This window comes from Equus caballus, chromosome 25 (genome assembly GCF_041296265.1).
Source record: "Equus caballus isolate H_3958 breed thoroughbred chromosome 25, TB-T2T, whole genome shotgun sequence".
NCBI lineage: Eukaryota > Metazoa > Chordata > Mammalia > Perissodactyla > Equidae > Equus > Equus caballus.
In genome coordinates, this window is record NC_091708.1 from 13345368 (window position 1) to 13364171 (window position 18804).

The following is an 18804-nucleotide window of genomic DNA, read 5'->3' on the forward strand; positions in this document are numbered from 1 at the left end:
ACCAATACTGTCTTCAAAGTAATACCTGTATATATAATAAAAGCTGTACATGTGAAGTGGTAACCATGAAATAAAGGGTTGTCAAAGAGCAGCTCAGAAGAGGCCTTGGGCCCAAACGTTTTACAGGTAAGTATTCCTTACCTCCTAGCGATAGGTCATTCCTATACCATTAAACAATGATGCTAAAATCCTAAGTAAAATATTTGCAAATCAATTCCAGCATTTTACACCTAGAAGGGGGTATTTTACGGATGCAGGGATATTGTAATAAAATTACATCTGTAGTACAAAAAGTATGAGCATTTTAATATTTTCTAAAAAGGCATTTGATCAAATTCAGTATTCATTTCTGGACATTAAAAATGTCTTAATGGGGCTGGCCTGGTGGTGCAGTGGTTAAGTTCGCATGTTCTGCTTTGGTGGCCCAGGGTTCACTGGTTAGGATCCCGGGTGCGGACCTACACACCGATTGTCAAGCCATGCTGTGGCAAGCATCCCACATATAAAGTGGAGGAAGATGGGCAGGGATGTTAGCTCAGGGCCAGTCTTCCTCAGCAAAAAGAGGAGGATTGGTGGCAGATTAGCTCAGGGCTAATCTTCCTCAAAAAAACCCACAAACAATAAAACGAATAGCATACCTTGTTGTTCTAGGTCTTCTAGATAAATAATGATAGATATTTGAAAGAATAATTATAATAATTTCAAATATATGACTTATACCTGAAAAACTCAAGAGGTTTCCCACTAGTGGTCCAGGATCCCGTCCAGGATTCCACATTTACTCATCGTGTTTCCTTACTCCCAAATGTGACACATTTCAGTTTTCTCTTGTTGTTGATGACCCTGAAGGTTTTGAAAAGTACTGTTCAGCCCTTTTGTCAGCTGTTTTGTAGAATACTCTCTTTTGGGTTTCTCTGGTGTAGTCTCATGATTAGACTGGGGTCACGGGTTTTGGGAGAGACCACGGCAGAGGCGAAGGGCCCCTCCCATCATGTGATGTCTGGGTACGTGATGTGCACATGGTGATGTTCACCTCGATCATTGGTTAGGGTGGTTTCTGCCGGATTTCTCAGCTTTGAAGTTACCATTTTCCCTTTCAACACTCTAATCTTTGGGATCCAGTCACTGACTCCAGTCCCCACCACAAGAAGCTCCACCTCCTGGAGGGGTTGGTATGATTTTTTGCAGCCAATTAAAGTAATCCTAAAGTTCATTTTCAAGAGTGAACAGGTGAGAATAGCCAAAATTTTGGAGAAAAAGAGCAATTAGAAAGGATTTGGCCTACCACATATTTAAATTGATTGACTCAATCAACAAGTATTTAGTGAGCACCTTCCGCCGGGCACCATGGAAAACACTGGGGCACAATGGTGACCAGGACAAGGCCCCAGTGCCCACTGAGCCTTCATTCTCACTAAAGGAGATGGTCATAGACAGGTAGACAAGTAGAGGAGCACGGTGACTTCCACTTCTCACTGTTGCCAGGAAGGATGTGAACAGAGCAATAGGAGCACCAGAAGTCAGTGTTTCTGGGACAGGGACGGGCACGGGCACATCGGTGGAGCGAAGCAAGAGTTCAGACAAACTCGCAAACACATGGGAGAATTTAGCACAGGGTCGGCTTTCTCAACCTTTGTTTCATTGTCACCCCCTAAAGTCTAAAAAATGTTTAGACTTTTTCCCCTATTCACCCCCTCCCATGAAATTTTAACACCATGGATATAATACATATCTCTTTATGTCCTGTATGTATATCTGTGCTTTATACGTAAAAAGAGTAAGATTTTTTTTGTACCTCAAGAACCAATTTTCACTCCCTCGAGGGCGCTGTCATCCCGATAGAGAATGCACAGTATTGAGTGTAAGGTAAAGTTAGGATTACAGATGAGTAGGGGAGGTGATGAGCTATTTAGTAAGTTAGTTTAGATATTTACTTCATCCCATACATCAAAATAGAGTTTAGGCAGATTAGAGAATTACATGTAAAAAGCGAAACCATAATATACAGACAATGGAATATTATTCAGCCTTAAATAGGAATGAAATTCTGATGCATGCTACAACAAGGATGAACCTTGAAAATATTCCGCTAAATGAAATAAACCAGACCCCGAAAGACGAGTATTGTATGATTCTGCTCACATGAGGTACCTAGAATAGACAAATTCATGGAGACAGAGAGTAGAACAGAGATTTTTAGGGCCAGGGGGAGGGAGGAACGGGGAGGTATTGTTTTGGGTAGAGTTTCTGTTAGGCATGATGAAAAAGTTCTAGAAATGGATAGTGGTTATGGTCGTAGAACACTGTGAATATACTTAATGTTACTGAATGTGCAGTTAAAGATAGTTAAAATAGTAAATTTTTACGTGATGTATGTTTTACCACAATTATTTAAAAAAAAAGATTTTAGAAAGTAAAGCCAGAAAAATACCCGAAAAAAATAAAGGTAAATATTTATATAATCTTGGATTGAGGGAAGGAAGGCTTTATGAGCACAGCATCAAAGGCGGAGCACAGAAAGCTCAAGGTTGCTAGATAGATCTCAGGACATTCCAGACATGTGTACAAGAAAAATGTCAGGGACCACCTAAACTACAAGTGCAAAGTGAGAAAAGTATTCAAAACACATTTAGAACAAATATGCTGCAGGGTTGGTTCATATTTATAAACAGCACACACAAGTCGATAAGAAAAAGAAGCAATGAAAATCATGGACACGTCAACAATCCATTCACAAAAGAAGGGACTGAATGCTTGGAAAGCAGAAGCTTTTAACCTCTCTAGTAATTTTTACCTGTCATCTTGGTCAGGTGGATTTTTGTTTTTTGGGTTTTTTTGAGCATAATCTTTGTGCCTTGAAAAGGGGAAACAGCCACCTCAGTCCTTGCTGGAGGAGAGCTCGGGGGAGAGCAGTGTAAGTCGGAACAAGGAACGTGAAGATGACTTAGAATGAAGATCAAAGGCCTTAGAAGTTTGCATGTCCCATGGTTTAGGAGTTCCATTTGTAAGAATCTGTCATAAGAAAAAATCATACCTTCTTACAAATATGTTTATCACAGCATTACTTTGAAAAACTAGAAGCAATACAAATGTCCAAAAATCTGAAGTTGGTTAAGTAACTGATTAAATACTTTTTGCAGAAGGATATGCAATAATATAGAGTTTAACGTCTTTTAAAAATGCATGTGTAAGTACACACGTGTTCCTAAGTGACTCCAAAGTTGGATATAATTCCTCACTTCAAGAATGGGAATCAGAAACCTTTTCTCCAAGCTCCACTCCCATAGAAAGTGATGAAAAGAGTCATATCCAAGAAGCAGATTAGTTATGGAGCTTTCTCAGAGAAAGAGCTACATAGCTTCCAGCTCTGGCGGTGTGGATCAAGGCCACAGACTAGAACACTACCACTCTCACGGCGACAAGTTGGAAGGGTGACCTGGCTTTCTCAGCTTTTCCACCCCATTACGGACTGCACGGTGCCCCCTCTAAACTCGTATGCTGAGCCCTAACGCCCAGTAACTCAGAATGTGACCATATCTGGAGATACAGCCTTTAAAGAGGCGACTAAAGTAAGATGAGGTCGTTGGCATGGGCCCTAATCCAATGTGACCATTGTCCTTATGAGAAGAAGTGATCAGGACACAGACAGAGGGAAGATCGTGTGAGGACACAAGGAAACGACGGCCAGCTACAAACCAAAGAGAGAGGCCTTAGAAGAAACCAGCCCTGCCAACACCATGATCTTGGATTTCTAGCCTCCCGAAGTGAGAGAAAATAAATTCCTGTTGTTTAAGCTGCCCAGTCTGTACCTTGTAACACAGCCCTAGGAAACTGATGTCCACCCCTCACAACAGAGTGAGCCGGCTTGGAAACCCATCCAAGACACAGCCCAGAGTGGCTTACAGCACCCGTGACAACTCTCTGAAGCCTTGTTTTATAGACATAAATACATACGAATTCACATCAGACAGTTTCATATAAAATCTTTTACATTAATTTCCCAAAAGCGGAACAAACCCTGCCCCCAGCCGCCTGCACTCTGAGGGCTGGCGAGGGCAGGGGTGGGCAGCTGGGGTGGCCACTGTCAGGAAACCTGGCTCCCGGCATTTCCCTTGGCCGATTACCACCTTTCTGGGCATCGGTTCCCTCATCTGTAATATAGCGATCATAATTCCTACCCAGGACATCTCACTGAGTGTTTGCGAAGACCAAAGAAGTAAGGATGGAAGATTTTTGGGTCAGTATCCCTAATCTGCAGTAATACCAAGACGCCCAGGCTTGCTCCAGCAGAAAAGAGAACGATTAGGGGAAAATCATTTAAGTTTTAGGCTTAGGGACATTAGGGAGAAATTCCTGTTGATCTAGATGCATTAATTAGTGACCATCCTTGTGGATGTACTTCTGGTTATTACATCAAAGTATAGTCAACATCCCACCCCACCCACCCCTCCTTTCCCCTTGGAGGGCAGTGTTAGCAAGAAATTGTCAGAAGGCGACACCTTGTGGCCTTTGTCATGTACTGCCCTTCGGTGTACTGGGTGTTCCCAGGCTCTTTTGTCAAAGGGCTTAAAAGAGGCACCAAGCAATACCCCCTCCCTTGACGACATCCCAAACAGCAGGTCAGTAATATGACATCTTAAAACCAGTGTATTTTCTGTACACCTTCAACCCATTTATTTAGTGAAGGCAAGAGAAGCAGATTTTCTATCAACAAAATTATGTATTTGTGTTCAGTACAAGGGTTTATTACATGCACTGAGGAACACCATGCTTTAAGTTATTTGGAGCCGTCTTCCATGTCGAATTTTTTCCATCTCTTACTATGGGATAATTTCATTCTCTTATTAAGGAAGGAATACAGTCTTATGAAAAATATGTTTAAAATTTTAGGCTTTCTGGTCAGCAAAACATCATCATATTCTTTCCAATACATCTATTTTTGAGTAGTATCATTTTCAATTGATAAGTCCAAAGAATTCATGCTTATTTGACACTTGATTTTCAAATACATAATTTTTAAGGGAATTAGGTTCATTTAAACCCAGAAGTCATTTGCAAATAGTATTCTCACTGGCAGTTTTCCTATAAAATATTGAATTAGGCAACAGAAAGTATGCTTCGTTTTGCATGTATACTTCATAATATATCATGACCTCAGAGGTCAAAATAGGCCCCCAGCTCCCTGGCAGGGTCACTGTAATGAATGTCCCGCCTCAGCCAGATGCTGCGAGACTGAGCACGGTGGAAATTCCGTTCCGCCGCCAAGCACACGTTCACAGCGTTTGGTTATGGAATCTTGAAAGCAGTGATCTGACGCCAGACACTGAACACTGTTCTATTTTATTTTCCATTTCAAATTCGGAATAGGAACCAGATTCTGCAAAAGGAACTTTAGTTCCCGGGAAACTTGCTCTTTATTTTATATTTTAAAGAATCAAATAATATGGAAGAATATTTTTAGTTTAATTTTCACAAATTTATAAGCCAGAGAAATGAAAAACTAGACTCCCATGGTTTGTGTTCTTGGTATGCTTGGCCGGAAATGTAGCAATGTCACTTAAAGGGTGGGGAGAGGAAAGTCCCATGGGAAATGAGGCACCAAATCTTGGTGGTGTCTTCATCACTTCTTCTCTAGCGTCTCTGGGGTTTGACTCTCTGGATTTGAATTCTGGCTCCATCATCACTGGATGTGTGACCCTGGATAAGTTACTTAAGCTCTCTGTGCCTGAGTTTCTTCATCTGTATAACTGAGGATAGTCATGATACTGTCTACCCCGTAGTGTTATTGCGTGATTATGTGAGATAAACCACGCACGGTGCTTACGTGGTGTCTGGCCTACAGAAAGCACTTAGTAAGTGTCAGCTGCTAGCATTAGTATGAGTTCTAGGAATCACAGCTTCTTTGAGCTAGTGGGGACTTCCCAACATTCATTTGATACAGGTCACGTCCAAACCCTCCTATTTTTATTCCAGACTAGCAGACAAGATAGTTTTCCTGTTTATTGCTTGTTTCATTAAGTAACAGGAGGCTCTGAGCTCTTCTAAATGGGAGTCAACTAGATAGCAATATTCTTTCAACGAGGAATAATGTCCCTTTAAGAATATAAAATGGCTGTTGTCCTGAAGAGGTGGTGTGGTTTCATGATCCACCAGTCCATGCAAATCCCAGGAACTGCCTTTTTCCTTTCCGTCAGGTTTTTGGGCACCTATCTCCGGGGCTGGGTGCAGACGGCCTTTTGGCGAATTCCTGTGCTATTCGCACGCCCTGCAGTCTGCAGGGAGCACGGGGGAGAGGGAGAACCCAGACAAGCCCTGCTCTATGCCACTCCTTCAAATGAAGCTTGAGAGCCGCAGAGCACCGCAAAAGCCACCCATTCAAATGCTTCCGAAAGAAGGCGGGTAATACTATGTATGAGTTGAGTGGGCTGGGTATAAGGAAAAACCCCACAGTGCAGGCAGAATGATAAATGTCAATTGACGCTTGGCCTCCATGTTGGTTGTTAATAGGGAGTGGTGGTGGCTCGGTGAGCTCAAGAATATATGACCTATATAAAGGCGCACCTCTGCTTGGCTCGGCAATGTGTTTCAAGAGAAACCAGAAATGCAGGTTTTGTTTACATAATAATAATAATAAGACATTTTGTAGGCAAACGCTGTACTAACAAAAGCAAACACATCGATCGGCTCCATATGACATGCACGTTGTCAGTTTGCAACCCCTGAAACAACGCTCTTGGGCTTGTCCATTCCAACCTCTCACCCAGAGCCAGAATTCTCTCTGCAGCCTCCCTATCTGAACCCCTCCAGAGACAGGGAAGCCACTTCCCGATGAGCCGCTCTCTTTCATTATGTAAACTGTTAAGTTCACTGAGCCAAAGCTGTCCCCTTGGAATTCGCTGCAGTCTGTCCTCCTTGGTCCCTTTGGAGAAATGAGGAACAGGACAACACCTTTTACATGGGACGGCCTCCCCCAGGAGGTAATAGTTGTCCTGCTGTGCACTCCCACTGCCCCCAAGCCTTCCTCTAACTGTGTCCCCATGACATTGTTTCCAAGCTTGTCACTGTCCGGTTCCCCCTCCTCCAGAGCCGCTCCTTCAGAAACCTCATGACCAGAAGTGGAGGTGTGACGGTAGGGCAGACACATGCAGACACCTCATAACCGTCACCCCCAAGAGGCTAAGCAAATGGGGACATCTCTCCTGCCAAGTCATCCCTCCCCACTGTGACATGCATTGTGGAGAGAGCAGAGAATGGGGAGGGAGAGATCTCACTTCTGCAAAGCCGTGTGGAAAAGTGGGAGGGTTTGATGGGAGAAGGCGTTTCCTTGAAGATGATGCATGGGATCCTCACAGACACTGCGCCTGTGTTTAACTTGGGACCTCAGGATGCTCTGAGAACAGCAAGGAGACAGAAGCCTGCTCTGGAAGCTCAGCCTCCTCTTCCTCCTCAGCCTGCCCCACAGACGACCCCCCTCCGCTCTCTTAAGATGCCTGAGACCCCCACAACCTTCCTCAGTGTCCACTCAGCTCATTGGAAACCCACATGTCCCACCAAGCTATGCTGTGGAAATGCTCCTGGCCTCCTCCGGCCCTCGTCCTCTCCTCAGCGGGGCCGTCTTCCCCGGCCCCTTTCTCCACACCCCAGCAGCAGCATTGGGGAGTCCAGAGGTTCTGAAATTTTCAGATGGAAGGCGTTGCCAGTCCCTTACGTGGAGAAAGGGAGAGGGTATGTAGGAATTCTTTGGGTACCCCTAATCGCAGTGGGAGGAGAGCTTGTTTAATGCCCACCTGCTCCCAGGGGGTGGGAAAGACATGGCTGCTGCTCATGAACTCTACACTCTCTTGCCTCCTCTGGTTTTGACCAACCAACCCCCCAACCCCCCTCAGGCTGTACGTACAGGGTCGGGGGCCTAGTGAGTGAAGGTGGATGGCATATGGTCTATTCTGCAGAAGTCACATGAAACACATGACGCCCTGTGGGCCCCGCCTTGAGACAATAGCCTCAAGGTGGTCCTTTGAACTCAGAACGGAGGCCCCAAAACCAAATCCAGAAGTGCTGGTAGCATTCCACTGGGCTTTCCCACTGCTGAGTTAGAATTTACTCGCAGTGGCCTTCTCCCCACACAGCGGGAAGAGCGAGGCCCCCCACCCTCCCACACAGTGGGGACTGCTGGAGCTCTTAGGAATGTGCACGAGACCCTCACTCCAGTTTCCAGAAACGGTCCAGGTAGAACTGTCACATGGGTTTCTCCCTCTTGGATGGGTCATTGCAGCAAGAAATTGGGGGAGGGGAGGAGTTGATGCGTGGGCTTCTGACACTGCGTTCATCCCAGAATTTTCTCTCGCTCCCTCCTCCTTCCTTTCCTTCCTACCTTTTCTCATTTTCTTCTCAGCCCATTGTCTCATCAATTTATCTATAATCTCTTGTCTCATAGAAACAAGGTTTTATTAGTTTTTCTCGAGACTATAGAGCAGATGAGATTTGACATTTACTTCTGTTTCCTGAAGGACATCTTTTCCTGGAGTACATTCAGTCTTAGCTTGTATGCTGCAGAATCTTCACAGATTCTACACTGATTTTCTTTCCTGCCCAGGAAAAGGCATATTTTATGGAGGTATATACTTAGGAGGTGTGATTAAATACGTGTATGTATATATATATAAGTACACGGATGTGTGTGATTATGTGTATATGTGTACATATATATGTAAACACACACCTCAGAAGTGTGAATTTTCTTGAAATGAACACAGGCCTGTAACCAGTGCTCAGACCAAGAACCAGAAAATTACCAGTACTCAGAAGCCCCCCATACCATCTCCCCACTCCCCATCACCACCAAGGGTAACCACTATTCTGATGCCTAATAGATTAGTTTTGCTTGTTTTTAAACTTTGTACCAATGGAATCTTACATTACATCCTCTTTTGTGTCTGTCTTCTTTCACTCTACACGTTTTTTAGATTCCTTTATATTGTCACATGTACTTGTAGTTTTTTCCATTCTCACTGCTTTATAATATTCCACTCTGTGAATATACTAGATCAGATTTTCCCTGTTCTCCTGTTGATAGCATTTGGGTGTTTTGCAGTTTTGCCAGCCTGGTCCTTTCTAAGCAGTGAATGTCACATCCAGGGCTGCCAGAAGGGCGAGCATCTCCTACCTTGCTTCTCCACCATGGGGGAATCTTGGAGGCCTGAGTGCTCTGGGTTCGGTGGTCAGGGTGGGAGGTGGGGGGACCTGAGCAATGGGAAACGGGGCAGGGTTTTGTCTCCGTGTAGCTTCTTCCATGTTGTTGGCTCGCTGGGGCTTCAGCGCAGGGAGGGCCTCTCCCTGCTCACATTGCCCGGGCCAGAGGTGCTCAGAGCGGGGTTCAGAGCCTCAGGCGATGCCATGGATGAGTGGAGGTGTGCAAATCTATGAAATTAAAAAAGATCGTGTTTTCATTTCAAGATAATCTAAAGCAAATTAAATAAGCATATTCTGGGCCATCTGAATCCAGTTCTTGATGAGGCAACTTGAGGAGCAGTGGCGAGGTGCGTTCCCGTGTCGGACTGCGTGTCGCGTTCCCACCCTCCATCCCGCCGTGTGACCCGGGGCGGCACTCACCCTCTGCGTCCGGGTGCTTTTAGCTGCAAAAGAGTGGCAATTATCATTCCTGCTCTGGGTCCCTGTGAGATCTAAATGAGATTATGCCTGGAAAGCACTTCACCTGTGCTTAATGAGCATCCGCTCTCAACCACTATTCGATTTGTGCATATTATCCAGATGGCCCATGACTGTCATCAGCTCATGAGAAACAAACAAAGGTGGTGTAATAGAGAAGTCATGTGTCAGAGCCGACCGGAGGCCAAATGATGCCGTGGCGTGCTGAGTCGCGGGCATGTTCCCCGTGGTTTAAATAAAGAAAAGCAGTGTGAGAATTGAGCCATCACACAGGCAGGCGGAACTCAGAGGAACTCGCCCGGGAGCAGTGCTGCTGTGCTCCCTTCCGGAGCTGCAAATTATTTTTCAGCAAAACCGCATCTACCCCATTACACCAATGTTGTTAACATGGTTTTTATTAGTTTTGTCATTTTGTTTGCATTTATCTTACCAATTTGTTTGGCTTTTATATGGAGGATATAGGCATGAGTTTATATCCAGTTCGACATATTTAGGTAACTTTCTTATGAAAACAATTTAAGTCGACACTGTGTCTTAAAAGGTGTCCCTGTGGTTTTCAAGTTCGAGAAACACTGCCCTGGGCTTTTCTCATTGGAATTCAGATGGAGGGAAATCAAACGTGTTTCCTCTTGGCACAGAGCCCTGACTCCCCAGGCACAGTGGACCAGAGAGAGCGCGGCCGTGACCTCAGAGCCAAGACGGCTGAGCCATCAGCTTCTCAGCACCTCCAGTGCCTGCGGCTGGCAGCTCCTCCAGTCTCACCCCCTCCAAAGCACTGAGTGTGGACTTTCTTTTGTGATCCAGTTGATCACAGGATTGCTGGTCTCGCTTCCTAGTGTTTCTCCTTTTTCATTCAGGATCTTTGAGATTTGTGGTTCTACAGGATAAAATGTTTCCTGTTACTTATGGAGCTCAGAAGTCAGCAGGGATGACGCTGGTAAAATCCACAGGGGATGGATCCCCACTTCCCATTCCTCCCACGCCTGGCCCGGGAGGAGGCGGGTGCCTTCCCCAGGCTTCTGTGAGTTTGCAGGAGCTGGAGGCTCTCGGGCGCCTCTGGCTCCTCGTTCCTGCTTGTGCAGGGAGCAGATTCCCCTCTGCACCTTGCGGTTGCTGCTTCTTTTATTCCCACTGTGACCTCCACTCATAGAATTTGTCCCTTTCTTTCATTTCCACCAAAACCCACAAGACTTTTGCTCATATAGTAACCATTGCGAAGGTTTAGGGACATTTTGTGGGAGGGGGTGAAGGGAAGAAGACGGTTTACCTCATAGCAGCACAAATGACTCAAACCACACGTTTGCCATCTCTGTTCTCAAGTCCTTTGACCTCCCTGCCTCGCCACCTGCTCATGGCGCCCCCTCCCTCCTTCCTTCCTCCTTCCCCTCCCAAAGGTCCCGTCCTTCCTAACACAACTGTTCCCCTCTCTCCCTTTCAGCCTTGTCTTCAGAATCTCACCTTTACCTGCACAGCGTTTCAAGATATTGTCCCCAATAGTTCCCTCCTAAGAAACAGTCTTGTCAGGGGATTACATGACCGTTGGCTGCCCCACGGCACGTAGGGAAGCTGTTCACCTTACAGTTCTCTCGTCTGGGAGTGGAACAAGCATTAGCTCAGGCTTACAAAGCACTTTCACCCACATAAGCCCCTGGGTGAGGTACCACGTCCGTTTTACAGATGTGGGACCAGAAGCTCAGAGAGGTTGAGTGAATCACGCAAAGCCACAGAGCCAGGGAGGTGGACAAGTAGAAATCTGCACCCAGGCCTGACAATTCTGAGACATGACTCATGTCATCACACACAGTCGGGAGGCGGGCTGTCTGGTCATTCAGGCGTCTCAGGCTGCGTGGATTCCAGTGTAAATGATAACCTGTGACAACCCAGTTGGCCTCGGGGTAGCTGTAGCAGCCCCAGCAGGCATACACATTCTACAGGACCTGGGCGGCCTGCTCCCTCCCTGTGCCTTCCCCTTCCTTCCCTCTTCAGCTGGCTAGCTCCTACTCATCTTCAGGCCCAGTGACAGGCCTGGCTACATAATTTGTGGGGCCCAGTATAAAATGACAATACTGGGCCAGCCCCTTGTTCAAAAGTTATTAAGAATTTCAAAACAGTGACGGCAGAGCATTAAGCCAAGTATGAGACTCTTGTAAGGGACCACACAGGGCACACGCCCATGAAGCCAGCCCTGTATGGAGCTTCTGGCCCCCAGGAATCATCTTCTGGCTCCCCATTCTGAGGGGGTGCTGATGACATGCTATTGTCATTTCTTCTTTATGTGCCTGTCTCCGCTTTAGTCTGTGAGCTTCTGGAGACCTGCGTCCTGTTCACTGCTGTTCCCCTGGTGCCCAGCACAAGTCCTGACAAAGAGGCGGGCTCAGTGGGACCTCACTGGGGGCTCGGGGCTCCTAGAAGTGGGACTTGCAGGAACCAGGAAGTGAACTGTCATCTCCAGGTAGGACCCACCCCAGACCACAGGAGGTCAGGCCAGGCATGACTGGATGAGCCTGCGGGACTTGCCAGGGGTTTCTGGCATGGGCTGGAGGCGGGGAGGGACTCATTTTTTCTTCAAGAGAGAGTGTTAATCATTTACTGTGCTCACACACCCTACCCCTCAGGGCCCAGCAAGGTGTGACCAGCAGAGGAGGTGGTGGACAGGCAGGGGACAAGGATGGAGAACACAGACAGACACAGGCCCTTCCTGGGGGCACCGAGCTGGGCTCACTGATCCTTCTTTCGCCTCCTGACGCTTCTGAGATCCCCATGCCTCCTTACCCACCCTCCCTGCTCAGCGGTGTGCATGGGGACAGGGAAATATTTTGCAAATGTCTCCTCAAAGAGAGGGGAAGGGAGGAGGGCTGAATTCTCCAGAGTTTCAGGCAGCAGTGAGCCCCCATGTGGAGCCCCCGATTCCTTTTGGTTCTAAGTGACAGAAACCTGACTTTGTAAGCAGAAAAAGGAATGTATTAGCTCAAAACCGAGCACAAGGGCCGATCTATTTTTAGGCATTGCTGATCTTTGAGCCCAGAGGCTGTCACCAGAGCTCAGTTTCTCCAGATGGCAGGCAAGGTTTGAGACCCTCTGAAAATTGTGGTAGGAAACCCTGGGAAGGGCTCTGATTGGCTGGGCTTAGATAATGAGCATATCCTTGAGCCAATCCTGTGTCCTGGGACAGGAGCAGGGCTGGTCCCTCCAGATTCCCTGCATGGTCCAGGCCTCCCCCACAGGCAGGGCTGTGCTGCCAGAGGAGGGGCGCATCGAGCTGGACAGGCTGGTGGCGACCAGTCTGCTTTTTAAAAACCCAGCCGCCTCTCCTCTCCCTGTCCCTGGCTTCTAAGCCTTTAGATCCAGATCCCAGGAGGACCCTTGTGGAGAGGGAACTGCTGAGCACGAGGAACTGCCTGGAAGGTGAGGCCTCTGGCTGGTGCCCCAGGCTCACTGTTTCCAGAAGCCTCTTCTCACCCTCCCTCAGAGCAGGTCCCAGGGTTGTCTCCACGGCACAGGGTAGGGAGACCTCTGGGCAGAGCTTTCTTGAAGGGCTGCAACTCCAGGATGCCTCTCTTTGAGGCTGGGAAATAGTCTTCATTTTATTTTTACCTCAGAAACGAGCCAGTCGTGACCAAAAGAAGACAGAGGGAAGCCTGCATGAAGGAACGCAGTGCAGCACTGCTCCGGGCCTTTCCTGTAGACTTCGGGGAGCAGACACCGGCTCCTCAAGGCCACACGAGGCACGAAGGACCTCATGATGATGGTCGTGAGCGTTCTCTTCAACACCTTGGGCAGTTTTCTCTTCAGACGTGCTAAGAGGAAAGACCACGTGTTTTCATCGGTTGATTCCACATGTAGTGAGGAAGTATGGAGATTTCTCAGGAACCTGAGGCTGCAGAGAAACGCCTCGATGTTGTGGGGGTCTCCCTGCCGTGTCTGTTCTGCCCGTGTTTCTGGATCAAGTGTGAGGAAGTGGACTCGAGAGGAAGGAGCTGGGGTCTCCAAGCCAGGACATCTGGGTTCCCTGGCTGCCCTCATGACTTTCTGCTTGACCTTGGCTCCTGTCACTGGGCCATAGTTTCCCCACCTGTAAAACGAGGGGTTGAACCGGATGACCCGTAAGGTCCTGCTTAGCTCTTAATGTCTGTGAGTCTAGGTCAGGTGGAGAAGGAAGACCAGTCAGGACTCTGGTCCTTTTGAAACGGGCAGAGAGTTAGCCGTTGATGATTAAGTAGCTAGGAACTAAAGTGTTTTCCCTTTTGCAACTACTGATGGTAGCTTTTAGCTGTTTAACCCGCCCATTGCTAACCGTGCTGTTTAGGCCATATGCTCTCTGACTCCCACTAGGCTCCTACAGATAACATCTCCCTGGAGCCTGGGTCACCATGGTCATGGGTGTGGGAGCTGTTCTTCAGGAATTACAACTCCTTGTCCACTCCAGGCTGGTTGAGACAAACCAACTGATAACTGGGCCCACACAGATGTCCGATAGGTGACCTTTTGACGTCAAGAGGCTAAAAACTCCACCCTCAGATCATACTAACACTGCCATTTTGTGAGCTAGGGTCCTGTGGAGAGGCATGAAGTCTGACTACGCTTGCGCAGACCATCAGTTACCTTACCTCTCCTCACCTCCCATCACCTCTCTCCACATTTCAGACCACCTTGACCGCATTCCATAAACACCCGAGTCCCTATTTTCGGGGAAGTGGATTTGAGGCTCATGCTCTCGCTTCTTCACATGGCTGCCTTGTGAGTAAACCCTCTCTCTGCTGCAATCTCGTCGTCTCGGTGTTTGGCTTTCTGGGCGGTAGGCAAAAACAGATTTGGGTTGGTAACACTGTTCCTGCCTCTGCCATGACTCACTGGGTGACCTTGGGTAAGTTCCTCCTTTGCGGTGGCCCTGTTTCCCATTCTTGAACACCCTACGTCCTGTAGGGGGCTGTATGAAGGGTGGCACGGAGTAGGGCTCTCTCAGAGCCGGGATTCAGGCGGCCTGCTCCTCAGCAGGCTCACCAGTGGGGATCCAGGCACCCTAAAACTCCAGCCTGGGACTAGCCTTCCAGTGAAGCCTGTGGGTCCAGTCCTCCCCGTTTCAGACCCCACACGCAGTCACATGGCCTCAGGCCTCCCCACCCTGTTTTGGCCCTCTTGCCCTTGCTCCGTCTTCCAGATCTAGCAACCAACATGGACACGCCTTGGCCAAAATGTTCAATTCTGCAAAAGCCTCATAGAAGCCTGTTCTGAGCCAACAGGAAGGCCTGATGGTGGGTGGGACCTTGAGGAAGCAGGTGCGACTCCCGTCCTCAGGCACCTCATGGTCTGGTGTGGGGAGGAGAGGCTAGCGTGAGCATACACCCAGTCCCGAGAGAGGAACAGCGTCCTCAGCATAGAAAATAGGACAAGAGGATTTCATGTCTGGGGTCCAGGAGGGGGGACCTTGGAGGGGGAGGATCTGAGATGGAGCTGCAGGCTGAGGGCCCAGTGTGGTGGAGGAAGTTTACGGGGTCCAGGGGGAGGCGGGTGAGGAGGCTGGAAAGAAGCATGGGGCCAAATCTTCATGGGCTGTCATGGCTGGAGGGGGAGCCGGGGCTGGGGAGGCAGTCAGGCTTCTACATTACTCAGGAACCTTTTGGTTGCGACTGATGGGAACCAAGCTTGAGCTAACATAGGCAAAAAGGGTGGTTTATTGGGGGAACTGAGAATCTGAGGGAGGCATGAGCATCCTGACACAGGAAGGACCAGGGTGCTGCTGGCCTTCAGGAGCAGCTGACCAGGAACTCACACACCATCAGCACCCATCTCTTGACCCTGTTCCTCTCCGTGTTGGCTTCATTTCTCTCTTTCGTGGCTGACTTTCGTGATTCTCTACAGGAAGGAACCCTGGGGAAGGGACTTCCTGGCCCAGCTCAGGTCAGGTTCCCACCCTTGGATCCATCACCTGCGGCCAGAAGCTGGGGTCCCGTGGGGACGGGGCTGCTCTGTTACTGTCTGCATAAGGCAGGGGAGGGCAGCTTCTGACAGAAGGGATCCTGCAGAGCAGGTGACCCTAGGACTGTCCCCTCGGTTTCCGAGCAGAGGAGTATGGCCTGATCTGACCTGCATTTTGGGAAAAGCAGCCATTAAAGACAGTTTTTTTCCTTTTATTCATAAAAACAAATTTGCAACAGTTTATTAAAAATTGATACCATGCAAGAAGGGTACGAGAAAGTCCTCATTTACACTCGATTCTGGCAGTTCCAGTCTAATTTAAAGCGTTTGTGCATTAACATCACTGGAAAGCGCCTTCAGGCTGAAGCCTCTTCGGAAATGTACGGTGTGTTTGCTGCGTATAAAAGAACAGGACCGTTAAATAGCTAGAGTCACTTCTGTGGGTCTTGTTATTTGTGGGGAGATTTAAAAAAACGGGTGAACCTACAGTATCATTAAGACAGAGAATGTACTTCGCGGGTTAACCTAAAAGGGCTGCACGCTCAGGAGTCACAACGGGTTACGGACGCACACGCACCGCTGACTGTCCGATGCTTTGTTTTTTTTCCTGCTATGCTGGAATAATATTTCTACAAGTATTTTGTGTGTGCGTGTGTGTGTGTATATATTATGTACAATGAATTATCTCTTTCCCTTTGAAAAATTAATGTGGTCCTTTAAATTAAATCTGGTTTTGGTGAAATCAAGAAAGCAAGTAAATACTGGTAATACACAGTGAGTGACAACACCGATTTTTAGTGCCTAAACAGACAATGACTTCAACTTGACCTGTGATGTGTTAACATTTTTTTTTTCCTAAAAGCTACAGTACCTCCATAACCTCTCTGGGGGGAGGGGAGGGGAAGCTATGCTACGTGAAACAGGGTGTTTGAAATGTTGGCGATGGTAAGACTCCCGTGGGCCCTTTTGTCAAAGCCGGGTGGTGACAGCAGTACATTCCTGACCCCAGTGCTCTGGGAAGAGATTATTGCCTGCCTGTGGAAGCTGCCGTTAGGTTTCTTTAGGGAGTGAGCGACTGCTCAGTTGTGCAGACGTCCCGGACGTTGTGATTCAGGCCTTTCTTTAGCGAAGAATGAACCTGTCTAGGAATGTCACAAAAGTCATCAGGAGCCTCTCTCCAGCCGGCTGATCCTGGCAGAGGGCTGTGCTGGGTGCTTCTCTGGGCCACACCCCCGGCTGTCGGGAGGGCCAAAGGTCATGGTCATCCTGATACCTCACGGGTCGGGGCCGCTTCACTGTTTGGTGTGAAGCTGTCCTGGACGAGATCAAGTTCTGATCCTCAGAGTGACCCTGTGAGGTAGGCAGCACAGGTGTTATTTCAACCCCAATTTGTTAGAGAGGGGAAACTGAGGCTCAGAGAGACACTAGTGACTTGCCCAAGGTCACAGAGGGAGTCAGCAGCGGAGTGAGGCCTTGAACCCAGGTCTGACTCCCAGGCCGGTGCTCTTTGGGGTTTAGTTAAAAGGGAAGAGTGATCTTATGGATGAGAACCACTGTGCTGACGGATCACCCCCGTGACCCCCAAGGGCAGAGCTCACCAGCGTGTCTGGATGGAAGACTGCCTTCTGGAAGCCAAGGGAAGCCCTCAGCTAGCAACTCTCTCCCCTACACTACAGGGATCTCTTCCAGCAGAATGCCCCCGATTCACTTTGGTCAAAAACAAAGTCAGTGGAGAAAAAAAACAACCACCCCGCCAGCCCTTGGGCCCTGATGAGAGAGGTTAAAGTGCACACTCTTTCTTTATCGTGTTTGCTGGGAACAGACACTCCACGATGAGCTCGGGTGGTCCCCCTTATTACTGGGAACACCTGATACGAACACAAGGACATGGCCAACGTGGTGGGTGCATGGCCGACTTCCGGTGAATGCTGCAGAGCGTGTCTGCAGTGACGTGCCCTAAATCCCCACGGTCCCGGAACGGGTGTTATTGTGTTAATGTGTGGCATTTATCAGAGAGTTCCCACTGAGAGGCGTTCGAGTCAGCCTGCTCTGGGACCCCAGCCCTTGGGCCCTGGCCGCCGGCCCCAGAGCTGCGCCTGGCTGCCCTTCCTGCTGACTCCCCGTTCCAGAAAGGCCGGGACTGGCTGGGCTGGCAGCTGCCCACCTCCTTCCCCAGAGGGGAGAAGGGCTGGCCTGGGGGGCCACAGCCAGTGATGGTGTGCAGAGGCAGAGGTGGTGTCTCTAGAAGCCCCTCGCCTCTTCTCAAGGCTGCTCGGGGCCACTCAACGACTTCCAGCTGGAGTTCTAGTGACCCTCTCCTTGTCTAGGATTCTTTTTGTTTTTGCAAAGTTTCAAATACCCCAGCTCCTCCTTCTTTGCAGACATTAAAGAAGAAGTCATTTGCATCCTCTTCTTTGTGAAAGAATAAAAACTTCACAATAAGGCGCGAGGTCAGGTGCCAAGTGCCCCTGCCCGTCCACCAACGTGCCATCCGAGCAGTCCCGCAGGGCCGGCCGTGGCGCCCAGCTTCTCCGCAGCCAGAGCCCACAGTGTCCCTGTTGCAGACGCCTCTGCTCCGTGTGGTTCTGTCACGGGGGAGGCCCCAGCCCCAGGCCTCCTACCCTTACAGGCCCGAGACCATAACTCGGAAGGAGGGTGGCACGTGTCTGTGGCGGGGGCTGGCGGTGGGGCTGACGCAGGGGCTGACACAGCTGGCGTCCACGCCTCCAATGGACGGGAGGTAGGCGTGGTGGAGGATGGGGAGCTGGAGGGACAGCCGGCGCTGAATGCTGTGGCAGGGAGAGAGAGAGAGACGAGTGTTAGTGAAGGCTATCTGGCCGCTCACCAGAAAGTTCCTTGGACTCGCTTTGGCTAAGAAGCTGATGGGAGGAGCAGAGTTTTCTCTCAATCCAAGATCTGTCCATCCTATGGTCTAAACACTCACCCATCTCGCAGGTATTTAATGCAGGCCTACAGGAGCCAACTACTGCCCTGGGGATAACCAGGGAGAGACCAATAACCAAGGAGGATGCAGTCTTCTCAAGCTTCTGGTGATTCCTAAGAACAAAGCTTTGTCCTTCTAACAGGGCTTTGCTGCAAACACACAGTCCTCATTTCCTACCCTTGTAAGCCCCTAAATGGACTCGGCTCTGGGCTCCATCCCTGAAAGGCTTCTCAGCCACTCTGTCCTTCCTCAGTGGCTCCTCTGCCCCCTCCTTGCCT

The 18804-nt window shown here is 48.8% G+C and overlaps 1 protein-coding gene across 3 annotated transcripts in view; it reads right to left on the reverse strand.

Moving 5' to 3' along the window:
• Positions 1 to 15778: 15778 nt before the first annotated feature.
• The window catches only part of GABBR2 (gamma-aminobutyric acid type B receptor subunit 2), a 330747-nt gene continuing 327721 nt past the window's right edge, over positions 15779 to 18804 (reverse strand). For all 3 annotated transcript variants that reach the window (XM_070251235.1, XM_023629734.2, XM_070251236.1), the window contains one exon: positions 15779 to 18371. In XM_070251235.1, the coding sequence (XP_070107336.1) occupies positions 18206 to 18371 (166 nt within the window). In that variant the 3' untranslated portion in view covers positions 15779 to 18205. The remainder of the gene's footprint in view (positions 18372 to 18804) is intronic.